The sequence below is a fragment of the Ictalurus punctatus genome, chromosome 1 (assembly GCF_001660625.3).
Source record: "Ictalurus punctatus breed USDA103 chromosome 1, Coco_2.0, whole genome shotgun sequence".
Taxonomy (NCBI): domain Eukaryota; kingdom Metazoa; phylum Chordata; class Actinopteri; order Siluriformes; family Ictaluridae; genus Ictalurus; species Ictalurus punctatus.
This window is the reverse complement of record NC_030416.2, coordinates 2,159,112-2,172,966: the sequence shown is the minus strand read 5'-3', so window position 1 is coordinate 2,172,966 and position 13,855 is coordinate 2,159,112. Positions and strand designations below refer to the sequence as shown.

General features: G+C 39.5%; 1 protein-coding gene across 1 annotated transcript; it reads left to right on the top strand.

Annotated features, from left to right (window-relative positions):
- Window positions 1-299: 299 nt before the first annotated feature.
- Window positions 300-9,443, top strand: abcd4 (ATP-binding cassette, sub-family D (ALD), member 4). The gene is made up of 19 exons (XM_017475588.3): window positions 300-551; window positions 1,941-2,059; window positions 2,732-2,859; window positions 2,965-3,104; window positions 3,605-3,721; window positions 3,819-3,944; window positions 4,102-4,152; window positions 4,256-4,350; window positions 4,443-4,564; window positions 4,763-4,854; window positions 6,471-6,563; window positions 6,664-6,869; window positions 7,131-7,222; window positions 7,516-7,552; window positions 7,633-7,682; window positions 7,790-7,842; window positions 7,964-8,040; window positions 8,134-8,249; window positions 8,831-9,443. Exons 1-19 carry the CDS (start codon window positions 520-522, stop codon window positions 8,897-8,899), a joined length of 1,815 nt encoding a protein of 604 aa, XP_017331077.1. The 5' UTR covers window positions 300-519; the 3' UTR covers window positions 8,900-9,443.
- Window positions 9,444-13,855: the final 4,412 nt, after the last annotated feature.

Below are 13,855 nucleotides of genomic sequence, written 5' to 3'. Positions count from 1 at the left end.
ATGGATAAATAAAACAAAGCGTGACGTGTCAGTCGATAACCGAAGGGGTTTGGTTTTAAAGCGCTGACACTGGAGACTCCTTCCGTAAATGGTAAGTAAACCTGTCGAAAAGACAAAACTTCACCACGACAACATTTTTTAAAAGTTCCTACTATGGAAACGATGAACATTAAGCAACACCTTCTGACCAATTAGAATGGAGATTTTGACAGCGTTGTGGCGGAACCATGATTGAAGTTCACAAAGCGCTCCATTAGGGGGCGATGAGCCTCACGACCTGATAGAAGACGTAGAAAGACGACGAAGAAGAAACCCTTCGCTAATTGGACCAACTTCGGCGTTCCTCTTCTGTAGCCGGAAGTGTTTTATTTTTAAAGATGTCAGTATTTATAGCACAGCGCGTTAGAAGAGCTGCGGTAATTCCACACGTGGAGTGCTTGAAGGACAGAAGTAAAGAGACTAAATGTCCGTTCTGATTGCTGTGTATCATCACACTTCCGGTCTCTCCGCGTCTCTGCCATGCCGAACCCGAGGAACACCAGTCCCAAAAGGTAGCTGGGGTTTTATTTCAGAAAAAAAAAAATACTTCCCTTAATCAAGTAAACAACAAATAAACGCGCTGTAATAATTTGATATTAATCAATTCATCCAGCAAACACACAACTCTTCCTTGATGTCAGCACTTGGGGCAACTTTGGCTGTTTTATTCTTTGGAAACCATTTCACAACGTTCTAGGAACATTAAAACAACGGTCTGTGACGTTTCTTTGGTTTTATGGACATGTATACAGCTGACAAGGAACATTTAGTGAACTCACTTCACCAAATATTACTTTTAGATGCCCTTTTTGCTTTTTCTTTAGGTAAACTAACCTTCTTGGTACATTCTCTTCCAAATAACCCTTCCTGCAATGTTTCTCAAACTTGTTTTTTTTTTCCCTTAAACTAAATTATCCTTCCTGTAACATTTTCTTGCAAATGAACCTTCAGGAATCGTTCTCGTAACATTTCTCGATACAAACTAACCTTCGGTGATGTCCCTGTAACAGGTCTTTTGCAAAGTATAACCTCCAGGGAACGTTCCCGTAACATTTCCCAAACGTTCTCTCACAAACAAACCGTTGGGAAATGCTCCTGGAACGTTCTCTTACAAAGTAACCTTAAAAAAAAAAGGAGCATTTCGTAATGCTCTTTTACGAAACGACCTCCCTACAACATTCCTGTAACATTCTTTCGTGACCTCCTAACAAGAATTTTTGCCCAAATCTGTGTTATTTTTGTTTTGGTTTTTTTGAGAGCATTCCCATAATGTTCTCCTATAGGAAGTTCATGAAGTTTGGCAAGTTACCCATCAAACACAGAATGGTTCCCTAGCATTAATGTTTGGGTTCTGTGGGTGTTGGTTTGTAGGTGGGGGAAGTGGCGGGGGGGGGACAACAACCACCCAAGAACCTAAAAGCAACCTTTGCTGAATGTTTCTTGTTAACAAAAGAGAACGTTGTGTTAATATTTACAGAACTTTTCGGGAACAGCGCCGACTTTGTTAAAACCCAAATATATCATACCATGGGAACGTACACCAAACAATACTCTTGCAGTAGGGTTTTGTTTTTTTCTCCTAACTAGTTCCAGTTATCAGAAGGTGAATTTTTAGATTTCTGGTGATTTTTAGCTTGGTTTTAAGAGCGATGTTAATCATATGATGTTTAATAATGAGTTTTGACTACTTGAGAAGCTTCCTATTTAGAACGGATGAGTCCTGTATGAGCTGTAATTTTGTGCCTTTAGGTACAAATCTTCAGCATGCAGGTGCGATTAATCACTAAAGAATGGGTGAGGCGTACTCTCTATTTGGGGAAATGGAAGTCTTTAGCGTATCCATGTTGGATCGTATACAACAGCAGAAAGTGTTTTTTTGTTTGTTTGCTTTTCCTGCACAGACCGAGGTTGGACTGGAGGTTCATCAAGAGATTCTGCAGAATATTAAGAGTGCTTTTCCCGAGATGGTGCAGTCGGAACGTTGTCATGTACGGCACGCTGCTCGGAGTCACTCTTTTAGGTAAAAAAAAAAAAAAAAAACATTTGAAACGGACGCCATATTTTGTAGCTTAGTATTCAAATGATTTCATTCTGTGACTACTTCGAACTCTACTGATAAATAAACGTAATGCAGTGCGCTCCAACCTGGTGTTGGAGGATATTTTGCTGACCAAGTTCAGTTTATGTTCTATTACGGCTTAAAGAAAAGCTTCTTTTATCCTGTGTTGGAAGATATTTTGCTGACTGTTCAGTTTATGGTCTATTACGGCTTATAGAAAAGCTCCCACCAGGTACAAAGACCAAGTCTTTGTCATATGACTTGTGTAAAAGGGTAGTGATCATGCAGGAGGTCCTTAAAATATTCAGCACCTTTGCGTTAAAATAGCTTTTATGATGATGGTTTTTAAAAAGATTTTTTTTTTTTCATTAAAAATCTAATGTATAATAAATCATTACTGTTCTTGCACTGTAAATGACCTGCTCATTTTGGATTTTGTCTTTCCTTAGTTTAGGGAGTTCAGGATTAAGTTGTTTTTTGCCTGAGGAGCTCAAAGCAGTAATAATAATTTTTAAAAAAGTCAAAAATGATACGTTGGGATTGTCGTAACTTTGTAAATCGTCTTTAATTCTTTTTCTTTAAGGAGATTTCTCGAGTGTGACTAATATAATTTTTTTGTTTCCTCCGTGTCAGTTCAGCTGGTGATTTACCAGGTGGGTCTGATCCCCAGTCAGTTCTTCGGCGTGTTGTCGGAGAAGAACTACGGCAAGTTTAAGGAGCTGGTGGCGTTTTCCGTCCTGCTCGTCCTGCTCAACTCTGCGGTACGTTCGCCTGCCGACCGTGTTGTGCTAATGCGCTCGTTCAAATACCGCATGACCTTCGTAGTCGTCTAAACCTGAGCTTCTTTGTGTGTTTCTGTTCCTCAGCTGAAGAGTCTGGAGCAGTACATCAGCAATCTCCTGTACATCAGCTGGAGGAAATGTCTAACGCGGAGCCTCCATCGAGATTACTTCAGCGGATGGGTCTTCTACACTCTCAACGTCCTCCAGAAGGACGTCGATAACCCGTAACGTCATCGTCTCTTCTGAACTCTTACTTGACCTTTATTGCTCTTGTTTGAGATCGCTGAAATGTGTTTTCTTTTGTTCATCCTAACCATGCTAGTAATAACGGTGCGTCCCTGTACCTGATACCAGTACAGAATCACTAAACACACCACGGGTATTTCACTATAAACATATGTAATGTGCTTCAGGTGGTGGTTACAAAAATAACACGAAATTCATCTTATAGTTACTACGAGACCTCGAAAGAACGTTACAGGAACGTTCACAGAACGTTACAGGGACGTTTCCCAGAACATTAGAGGAACCTTAGCTTGTAGTCAGAGCAAATTGTATACAATATGAAAGCATCCAATCTTCCCATCAGGGAACGTTACAGGAGCGTTCTTGGAGCTTTCTTTTTAATAGGTGACATTTTGAAGGCTGAAGAATTGTTCATTCGGAGCCACAGCCGTTTACACATGTTATCGATGTAATATGTGTGTGTGTGTGTGTCCGAAAGAGACCAGAGGATGACTCAGGATGCAGAGAAGTTGTGTAATCAGTTGAGCAGCATGGCCAGTCGACTGGTGATTTCCCCGTTCACCATCTCCTACTACTCGTACCAGTGCTTTAACATGTGAGTGTCTCATGACTTTTCTTGCTTGTAATTTGGTTTATTAGCATGAATTGGCATGTAGCAGTGGGGTTTCTGTGTAACGCGTGGGTGTTTCCAGCACTGGATGGATTGGATTCGTCAGTATCCTTGGATACTTCCTGGTCGGCACCGTCGCCAACAAGTTCCTGATCGGACCCGTCGTGTCCACGTTGGTTGAACAGGAAAAGCTGGAAGGAAACTTCAGGTAGCTGTGTAGTTAGAGTGAACTGCACACACACACACACACACAAGGAGAATCCACACCACCATCATCACTCCTACTGTTAGAAATACTGCTGCTAATAATAGTAATTCATTTCCTTTCTCTCTTTCTCACGTTTGTTTTTTTTATATGCACGAAGGTTCAAGCACATGCAGATCAGAGTCGGTGCCGAATCCGCGGCTTTCTACAGGTCAGTCTCTCTCACGCCTGCTGCGGCTCGGGTGTGTCCTCTAGAGTGTTGTTTCGTTGAACTGTCCTTCCTGCCCGTTAAGCAGTTTCGTCTCGTGATCCAGAGCAGGGAACGTGGAACACGTGCGGACGGACCACAGACTCCAGAGTCTCTTGCACACACAGAGGAACCTGATCAACCGGGAGCTCCTGCTCTATCGTGAGTCTCTGACTTGGTCTATGCTCTCGGACGCCACGCTGCAGTCGAGAACCTTCATAATCGTGTTTTTGTTCTATCGTGCGGTTTAACAGTTGGAGTAAACACGTTTGACTATATGGGAAGCATCCTCAGCTACATCATCATTGCCATACCCATCTTTGCGGGCGTGTATGATGGTTTGAGCCCGGAGGACATCACCGTTCTCATCAGCAAGGTCCCTTATTTATTTATTTATTTATTTATTTATTCATTCATTCTTTTTTTCTTTCTTTTTTTTCCCCCTTAAAGTATGCAACAGCTTTGCAAAACTTACATGTAACAGTTCTATAAGTTATAATACAGGCTTTAACAACTTCATTAAACTCTCTTTTTTTTTTTCTTTTTTTTTTCTCCTTGTTTCTCTTCCACCCAGAATGCCTTTGTGTGCATGTACCTGATTAATTGTTTCACGCAGCTTATAGATCTTTCCACGACAGTCTCCGATGTTGCAGGTTACACCCACAGGTAGGCCAAAAGGCGAGTCGGATATCCTGCTTCTTTCAAGAATCAATTATGCAGAGATTACTCTGACTGAGATCTGTCATTTTATACATGTGCTAATATGTAATGCCTACAGCGCTTTGCAAAAGTACCCCCCCCCTTTAGTTTTACAAACTAAAATGAACTTAATTGGGATTGTCATGAGTCTACACACACACACACACACACACCAAAGAAACCCCCAAAACAAAATAATATTTAAATGGGTGGGGGCAAGTAAATATAGCTTACAAAATGTAAAAGCTATTGCATGAGTATTCGTTAGAGATCGACCAATATTGTTGTTTTATTTATTTTATATTCTCTCTCTCTCTCTCTCTCTCTCTCTCTCTCTCTCTCTCTCTATATATATATATATATATATATATATATATATATATATATATATATATATATTAACCGATCTCGATATTGCAGAACCGATATTTATTTATTGTTTTACATTGTTTTTGACACAGTAACACCACTGAACTGAGCAAACCTTTTATTTATAACAGTTTTGTTGATTTCATCTCCTCCTTGCATACAAAAGCAAAACTCTTGTTTACACACCAATAAACACAGGGGCTCTGAAAGAGTGCGAAAAATAAAAGTGCACCGTTACTAAAGTGTCTTCTTAAAAATGTTATTTGTTTGTTTTAAATAGAAGCTTAGATGAGGTAAGCGGATTACTCTAAACTATGTGAGTTTGTCTCTGTCTCTTCGCACCAAGCTGCTTAAACTACATATCAAGCGTTTTATGCAGCACGTCTAATGGCTGTTCTGGCGGTCCGGCGCGCAATTCTCAAAACGCCCACCAGAGGGCGGCATACATCGGTAGAGCCGATATTTTAAACAAACAAAAAAAAGGTTAAACAGTTATGCGGAAATGCTTAAATATCGGTAAAACTGATTGTTGGTCGATCTCTAGTTTTCATCCAGTTGGAGAACATGCCTAAGCAAACAGTATCATGAAGATCAAAGAGCTATCCAAAACAAATCCGCAGCAAAGTCCTGGAAAAGTATCAGTCAGGGTTTGGCTATGGGGGGAAAAAAACATCCTAAACTTTGAATATCCCCGGAGCATGGGACAAAGCCATTAAAGTCGGCCGATATTAGTCAGAGAAGCACCCGAGTCGCCGAGGGTAACTTGCAGTATGACGCTACCACCACCATGCTTCACTGGAATGGCAGTATGGCCAGAAATCTATCACTATGTAGCTTAAATAAGGTCACGGTATTGATATACGTCGCAGTATAATATGATTTACTGATGGGTGTTTATTTATATTTTTTATAAGTGTATATAAATCTTAAATATGTATTGAATTTGATTTCTTATCAAGGAGACAACATTGTCTCCTGTTCACCTCAAATCAAACCCTCATTTTTTCTTTTCTGTGGACGTATGCAAACGGAGTGACAGACTCGTTTTATTAACCGGTTGTAGGGAACTGCACGGTTGTCGTAAAAAACCGCGTCTATACACTAGAGTACTATGTGAAATAAGAAATTTGTGCGTCTCTGTCGGATTCACAAAAGAGTTGATAGAATTGTGGATTGATGGGTACGTGAGGCTCGTTGTTTTGGGTCCTACGCAGAATTGGAGAACTACAGGAAGTGATGAAGGATATCAGCAGGAAGCAGGATGATCAAGAAGACGGTATGCCTGCGGGGATGGGTAACTTCGTCAGGTAAAAAAAAAAAATTTAAAAAAATAATAATAATAATTCGATGGCTGGTGTATCCAGTGACTGGAACTGCAGTTAGGTTCACTTCCGTCTGTCTTAACAGGGATGGAGAGACCTCGCCCTCTTCCAGCGGCGCTGCTGTCGTACTGGACAAGCTGTCCTTTACGTCTCCGTTCTCCGAGGATCTGCTGGTGAAGGACTTGAGTCTCGGGGTTTATGAGGGAACACACCTGCTGGTGGTGGGAAACACGGGCACGGGGAAAACATCTCTCCTCAGGGTCCTCAACCTTCTGTGGGAACCTTCTAATGGTGAGAGAGTCAGCAAGAAATGTTTAGCAAATATAAGCCACTTTTACATCTTATAGAGTGTATTATTATTATTATTATTATTATTATTATTATTATTATTATTATTATTATTATTATTATTAGTAGCAGTAGTAGTAGTAATAGTATTGTAATAATAATTACTTCATTAAGATCTTCGGTAACGTCAGTAGTAAATTCTACAGTATATAGCGTACGTTGCACAATATCATTGTAAATGTTATGACTCCTTTTTGGTTAAAGGTTCTGTTCAGATGAACACGTGTTTTGGGCCGAGGGGAATCATGTTCCTGCCCCAGAAACCCTTCCTGACCGACGGCACCCTTCGAGAACAGGTGAGGTTCCTCCAGACGTTCTCTCGGAAACTTCCAGAGCCTCAAAATGGACATGACACGCCGGCGCTGTTTATTTCTAATTTTCTAAAATAGCAGCTCGGACAAATCATGGGTTTATATTAATGCGCTCGCTCTAATGCGTCATCGTTTCCGTAGTAACAGCTAGTTCACATGGATGGACTTGTACGGCGGACGCTCTACGTAAAGTCTGCTTCGTCACACCATGCCGTTGCTGATTATTTACTTACACCAGCATGACATCGGTTTGTTTTGCCTTTTTGATTTGTCTGAAGGTGATCTTCCCCTTAAAAGACATCATTCCAGACACAGGTACGCTGAATTTATTCCAAAAATGTCGGTTTAAAATAATCTATTTCAACGTTTTAATCAATCGAGTAACTTTTACGCAGGTTCTGTTGACGATGAGAGAATTTTGCGATACCTGGAACTGGCTGGGATGGTAAGCATTACACATCCTTAAAGGTTTTATGCATCCCTTTTTAAATTTTTATCAGGTTTGTCTTTTTGTTTACTCGCTGTGTGTGTGTGTCTGTGTGTGTGTTACAGTCCAGTCTTTTGAAGAGGACGGGAGGTCTGGACGGGAAAGTGGACTGGAACTGGTGAAGTTCAACTGCCGAACCATCACTCGGTTTCTGCTAACGTAAATAATACCTTAATAAATAACAAGCCTGGGTATTGAAATAAATTTTTTTTTCTTCTTTTTTTTAAAAAAATTCTTAGGTATGATGTTTTATCACCAGGAGAGATTCAGAGGCTGTGCTTTGCCAGGCTTTTCTACCTGCAGCCAAAATACGCAGGTGACTGTTCATCAATCAGTCAGTGATTATCTCGGGCTACACGGCTTGTACTTGAGAGAAGGAGTGTTAATTATTACTTATTATTGGTTTCAGTGCTGGATGAAGCCACCAGCGCTCTGACAGAAGAAGCTGAGGAACAGATGTACAGGGCTTGTAAACAGCTGGGCATGACTCTGATAAGCCTGGGTCACCGCAGCAGCCTGAAGCAGGTCCGTTACACACCCGAACAGCCTAGTCCAATGTGTTTATTGCTACTATATACACAGGTGCCAACATTTACAGTTTGACTAGCATTTTTGACTCCTAAGGTGATACGGGAGAGAGCTATAAACTAAACATTTCCATTTTTTTAAGCTAAACCAGCAGTCAAACCTAATGAGAGAGCTAATTCACCGAAGGGGAAAGGACGCCAGGACATTAAATACTTCTACTGCTATTACATTATTATTCTTGGGCACAAATTGTGAGACTATTAGGACGAAAATGAAATGTTCCATTACTTCTTAGCGAAGTGGTATCCTCAAAGTTCAACGTTTGTGTCTTTTGTAGGTCGGAGAGTGAACGGAGTGTATCTCTAAAGGAAAAAAAATTTAAAAGAAATAAATTAACAGACTTTTTAGAAGTTTAAAATCAGAATTTTTTCAATAGTTTTGCCTCGAGGTCTTTGCCAAGGAAGAGTAGGAAATACTGTTTATGGGATTGGGAAAATAAAATTTTTTGTCAAATATACTTAATTCTCGCAGATAATACGGAGGTTTTTTTTGTTTGTTTGTTTGTTTTTTTTAAACAGTATCATGATGTCATGCTGAGGCTGTATGGAGGCGGGCAGTGGGAACTCACTGAATTGGAAACGAGGTGAATCTCCCGACAAAATATGGGATTTTTCCCTCATTTTAGGAGGGAGGAGGAGTGACAGGTTTTATTTCAGTTCACACTGAAAACGCGTGTAAGTATAATTTGCACCTGAAACACTGATAATCGGGTGAGGAGCGCCGAGTTGGACCTGGGACTTTCCCGATTTCCTGATATTTACAACGCAGCGTTTTTATCAAGGCGGTGTAGTTCCACTAATCGGTCAACAGCACTCGATAAAATCTGAAATCTTTCCAAAAACATCAAACTACACATTACAGTTAAGTGTTGAAGGTTCTATCCAGGAATATTCCATCATGCATAATTGAATTGTACACACATTGTAATGATGGCAAAGGAGACAATCATTTCTTTAACTGATTTCAGATGATTCATTCAGTTGATTCAGTCTTAGAATAAACTTGATTGGTGTTTATTTTTGTTTTTTGTTGAAAGGGGGCATTAATGAAATCCGTTGTATTACACTTCTTCTTTTAAACTATGCAAAATGTAATGCGATGTAATTAAAATGTGTAAAATCATGTCACAAATCTGTCTTCAAGACCTATGAATCAGCGTGCGTAATGACGTGGACGTCATATTTACGTGGATTATATAACATTAGGTTTGACATAATTATATATTTGTTTTGAATATAAATAGGTTTAAAAACATCTGCATAAAAATGTAAAAATACAGCAAGGTGTATGTAGTTAATTTTTTTTTATAAATGAAATGACGGTACAGACGAATTTTAGCAGTTTTCCAATCAGCCAGTCAAAAGTTTTAAAGTTTAAAAGTTCACGTTGGGAATCAGAATGGCAAAACGTCTTTGACCGTGTCATGGTTGTTGCTACTAAATCATCAAATGACTGCTGAAGCCATGGTCTGCTTACAGAGAGCTTACAAACCTGTATGGGGTCTCGTTTGTCGAAAGAGATCAGTCAGTAGCGGGGTAGAGAATGAATTTCCGAAGACTTAAGAACACCGTCATCAACAAGTGGAGAAAATGGGGCACCACAGTGACATCACCAAGAACAAGACGTCCCTCTGAAATTTACAAAAGGGGAAGACAAAAACTTACCAGGGAGGCTGCCGAGAGACCTACGGCAACGTTAAAGGAGCTGCAGGAACATCTCACGAGTACTGATTACTCTCTGCATGTGACGACAATCTCTCGTATTCTTCACGTGTCTGGGGTAGGGTGGTGAGACGGAAGCCCTTTCTCACAAAAAAACACCCAAGCCTGCCTAAATCACTCCAAACCATGTGGTAAAATATTATGATCTGATGAAACCAATACCAAAAGGTACAATAATTCCAAAATTTCAAAGGTTCGTTTAGTGCTTAAAAAAAAATCACCAAAAGAACAGTATACACCAACGGTGAAGCATGGTGGTGGAAGTGTCATGCTAAAGGGCTGCTTTACTTCAGCCAGTTCTGCAGGCTTTATCAAGATGGAGGGAATCAAGAATAGCAGTCCTTAATATCGAAACCTTCAGGTGTCTGCTATTAAGCAGGAGTTTCACCGTTCAGCACGATAACGATGCAAAGCATACAACCAAATCAGCAAAGGAACGGCTTCACTAGAAGAAGAGTGATGTTTGTGAATGGCCAGAGACCAGACCTGAATCCAACAAAAAATCTGCAGGGTGACCTGAAGCGGGATGTGCACAGGTGATGCCCTTACAATTCTAGATGGATCTAGAATGTTTTTTGCAGGAAAGAGTGGGGAAATGAGTCGAGATGTGCCATGCTGATGGACTCTTACGCAAAAAGACTGAGCGGTGTAATAAAATCAAAAGGTGCTTCAATGAAGTACAAGTTCAGGGGTGTGCACAATTTCACACTGAAGGTGGGAAAAGATCTGACATGACTTCTCTTCGGGTCATTCTTTTACTTCACAAAAACCTGCCATTTTAATCGGGGTGTGTAGACTTTTTATACATCCACTGTGTATTGGATCGGTCCAAGTTCTAGAAAACCGTGAACCAGAGATACAAGAACTATTATGCGAGACGTTAATTCCGTATCCAGTCTGTTGGGGGCGCCATGCTGGTAATGTCCATAGGAAGATTCTCCAGCAGGTGTGGAAAGATTTGGAGACACTAGACTAGGTGTCCTGTCGAGCTCTGCTCTGGGTCGACACTGTGCTCCGACCACATGACGCACGTGATGAATCATTTAGTAACACAGTGTCCAGGTTGTCAACAGTTACAGCACTGAAACTTATTTATAGTGGTGTAGTAATCAGTTATCTTCTAATTACATAATACTTATCACTTTGTAGCAGCTGTTTCATGCGACAAATAATAGGTTTACATGTGCGCTAATTTTATTTTGGGAAATGGTGCCATATGCCAGTGCCTTGTGGGGGTGGTTTTCATTATTTTATTTTTTTTTCTTTCTCCTTGCAATGATGTCATGCTTCTTGTATTGGAAACTTGTATGATATTCCAGATTCAAGGGCATCCAGGGATTGTTTAGCAGAGCTTCCTTCACAAGTTTGACAGTTGTCCTAGTGTGCTTTAATTTAGTATTACTTTTTTAATCTCAAATGGGCCCCCAAAAAAAGATACTAAATAAAACCACCACTAATTCAGAACATAGATCTTTCTTTTGCCTTTTTTCCCCCTCCTATGTTTGTGTTCCGGTTTTGCTGCCAAATTATGTTTGATTTATTCATGAAAAGAAAAAAAAAACCCTTTCTGACTCTAGGAGTGGCTTTAATTTAAAAAAAAAAAAATAAAATAAAAAGTTACTTTATGTATTCCAAACAAATCTTCTTCAGATGGGGTGATGGCAGCTTTAAATAAATAAATAAATGATTTAGAACATAAATAGCTAGTTGTTGTAGTATAACCCTGTCATTAAAGAGTGCAAAAATAAAATTCAGTAATAAAATAATTTTTTTTTTAAATAATGGATTTTTTTTTTAATACTACCAAAGTCCTTATTGTTGTCAGAAGAAAAATACAAAAAATGTATCAAATAAATATTATTAACTTTAAATTAAATTAGTAATTAATCATTTTTTAAATGAATCTATAAATACTAAATTCCCTATAAAATGACAATAGTTCTTTATTTTTTATAATTTCTCAAAAAAAAGAACGAGTCTGTTTCAGCTGTGGTGTAAGTCGTGCCTGTAAACAGTCAGAGCAGCTACGCAGGTCTCAGTGCTTGAGTTTCAAGCCGCTTTAAATACAAACCGAACTCGACCTGCTGCTGTCAATCAAACGCATGACAGGAGCCGCAAGCCTGGGAAAAGCCCGCCTGCCTCCTGCCTGAAAACAGCCGAGGGTCAGTTTTTCCACTGGCGTACTTGTTGAGATGATAAAGAAATCAAAAAAGAAAAGGTTTCATTCATGACGGGTTGCATTTTGCTCTTAAATGAGTTGACGGATTGAGTTTTTTTCCCCTCATAGAATTGGCAACTACATACAAAAATGTGGTGAACTAGCTTCCATGCTAATGTCACGAGGACATTAAGGACATTCTAATGATATTTACCTTAAAATCAATTTCTAGTTCATTTACTTTCCGTCTAGAGTTTGGGTAACAGGGATGTCATTTCAAAGTGACCTTGTCAGTCATTATAACTATCAAAATTTATGGAAAAAAAAAAAAAGAACGAGATAACAACTGACTTCTCTTGTTCCCATGATCTTCAGATGACGCAACTTCCTGTTGAACATTTGACTGTCGATTTGGGATTGTGAATGTGAACTAAAAATGTTACGTTTTTCATAAGGTAATATCGCCTCGTGGAAAAGGATTTTTCAAGCATGAGAAGATGAACTGATGCAGACAGTAATGCAAAAAAAAAAAAAAAAAAAAAATAGTTTATTGAAGTATCTCTGATTATATTTGAAACTGAAGTCGTGTCTGGAAGCCCTGAACTGTAAGTGAAGTGAATTTGACGCACCAAACCTGAACGCATTCGAGTCCATTAGCAAAAGTTAGACGTGTAAATGCCGACTAAATTCCACTTACGCAACATGGAGGAATTTATAAGCTAGTCTTTTTTTAAAAATAGCTGATTGTTAAATATTAAGTTGGACTGAAATGTCGAAATGAGATATTTTACTTGGAACGATATATCTCGTGGTAATGAGAGATTAAGTTGAAGTAACGAGATAATTAAAAAATAACTGCAAAATGGAAAGTGATGAGATACATAACGCAAAATAATGACCGCTCGAGTCAGAGTTTAGTCAAAATGAGATATTAAGCTGAAATAATGAGAACTCAAAATAGCATCTTGAAATAACGAGATATTAACTCAACATAACGAGGTGTGGAGATAATGAGCTCAAACTAACGAGTTAAGGCACCGTAAGGTTAAGTTGAAATAATGAGGTATTGGCTTGAAATATTTTTTGAAATGTCATTGTGTAACATAATGAGAACTCAATATAATGATGTCTTGGAAGAAGTTTGTCGACATACGATGCTAAGTAATGAGATATTAACACAAAAATAACATCTTGAAAACGCAAGTTACTCAAAAGAACGAGAGATGAACGCAAAGTAACATCTGGAAATAGTGAAATTGAAATAACAAGAACTCAAAACACAGCGATCGACGTTAAAACCACCTGCCTAATATTGTGTAGGTCCTCTTATGTAGCCAAGACGGGTCTGACCCATTCGAGGCTTGCACTCCACAAGACCTCTGAAGGTGTGCTGTGGGATCTGGCACCAAGACTTTGCAAGGTGTGACCTCCATGGATCGGACTTGTTTGTCGAGCACATCCGACAGATGATCTGGGGAATTTGGAGGCCGAGTCAACACCTTGAACTCATGTTCCTCAAACTGTTCCTGCTGAAAGAGGCCGCCAGCTTGCCTTCTTCCCATAGTGCATCCTGGTGCCATCTTTTCCACAGGTAAGCAGCACGCACGCACCCGACCGTCCACATCAGACCAGGCCACCTTCTTCCATTTCTCCATGGTCCAGTT

What these genes read in the sequence shown, in the direction of transcription:
- abcd4 (XM_017475588.3), top strand. Translation starts at nt 520, where the DNA reads ATGCCGAACCCGAGGAACACCAGTCCCAAAAG. An exon ending in CAGAAGGACGTCGATAACCC is followed by an intron (nt 3,105 to 3,604) that starts GTAACGTCATCG and finishes TGTGTCCGAAAG; the next exon opens with AGACCAGAGGATGACTCAGG. An exon ending in ACCTGGAACTGGCTGGGATG is followed by an intron (nt 7,683 to 7,789) that starts GTAAGCATTACA and finishes TGTGTGTTACAG; the next exon opens with TCCAGTCTTTTGAAGAGGAC.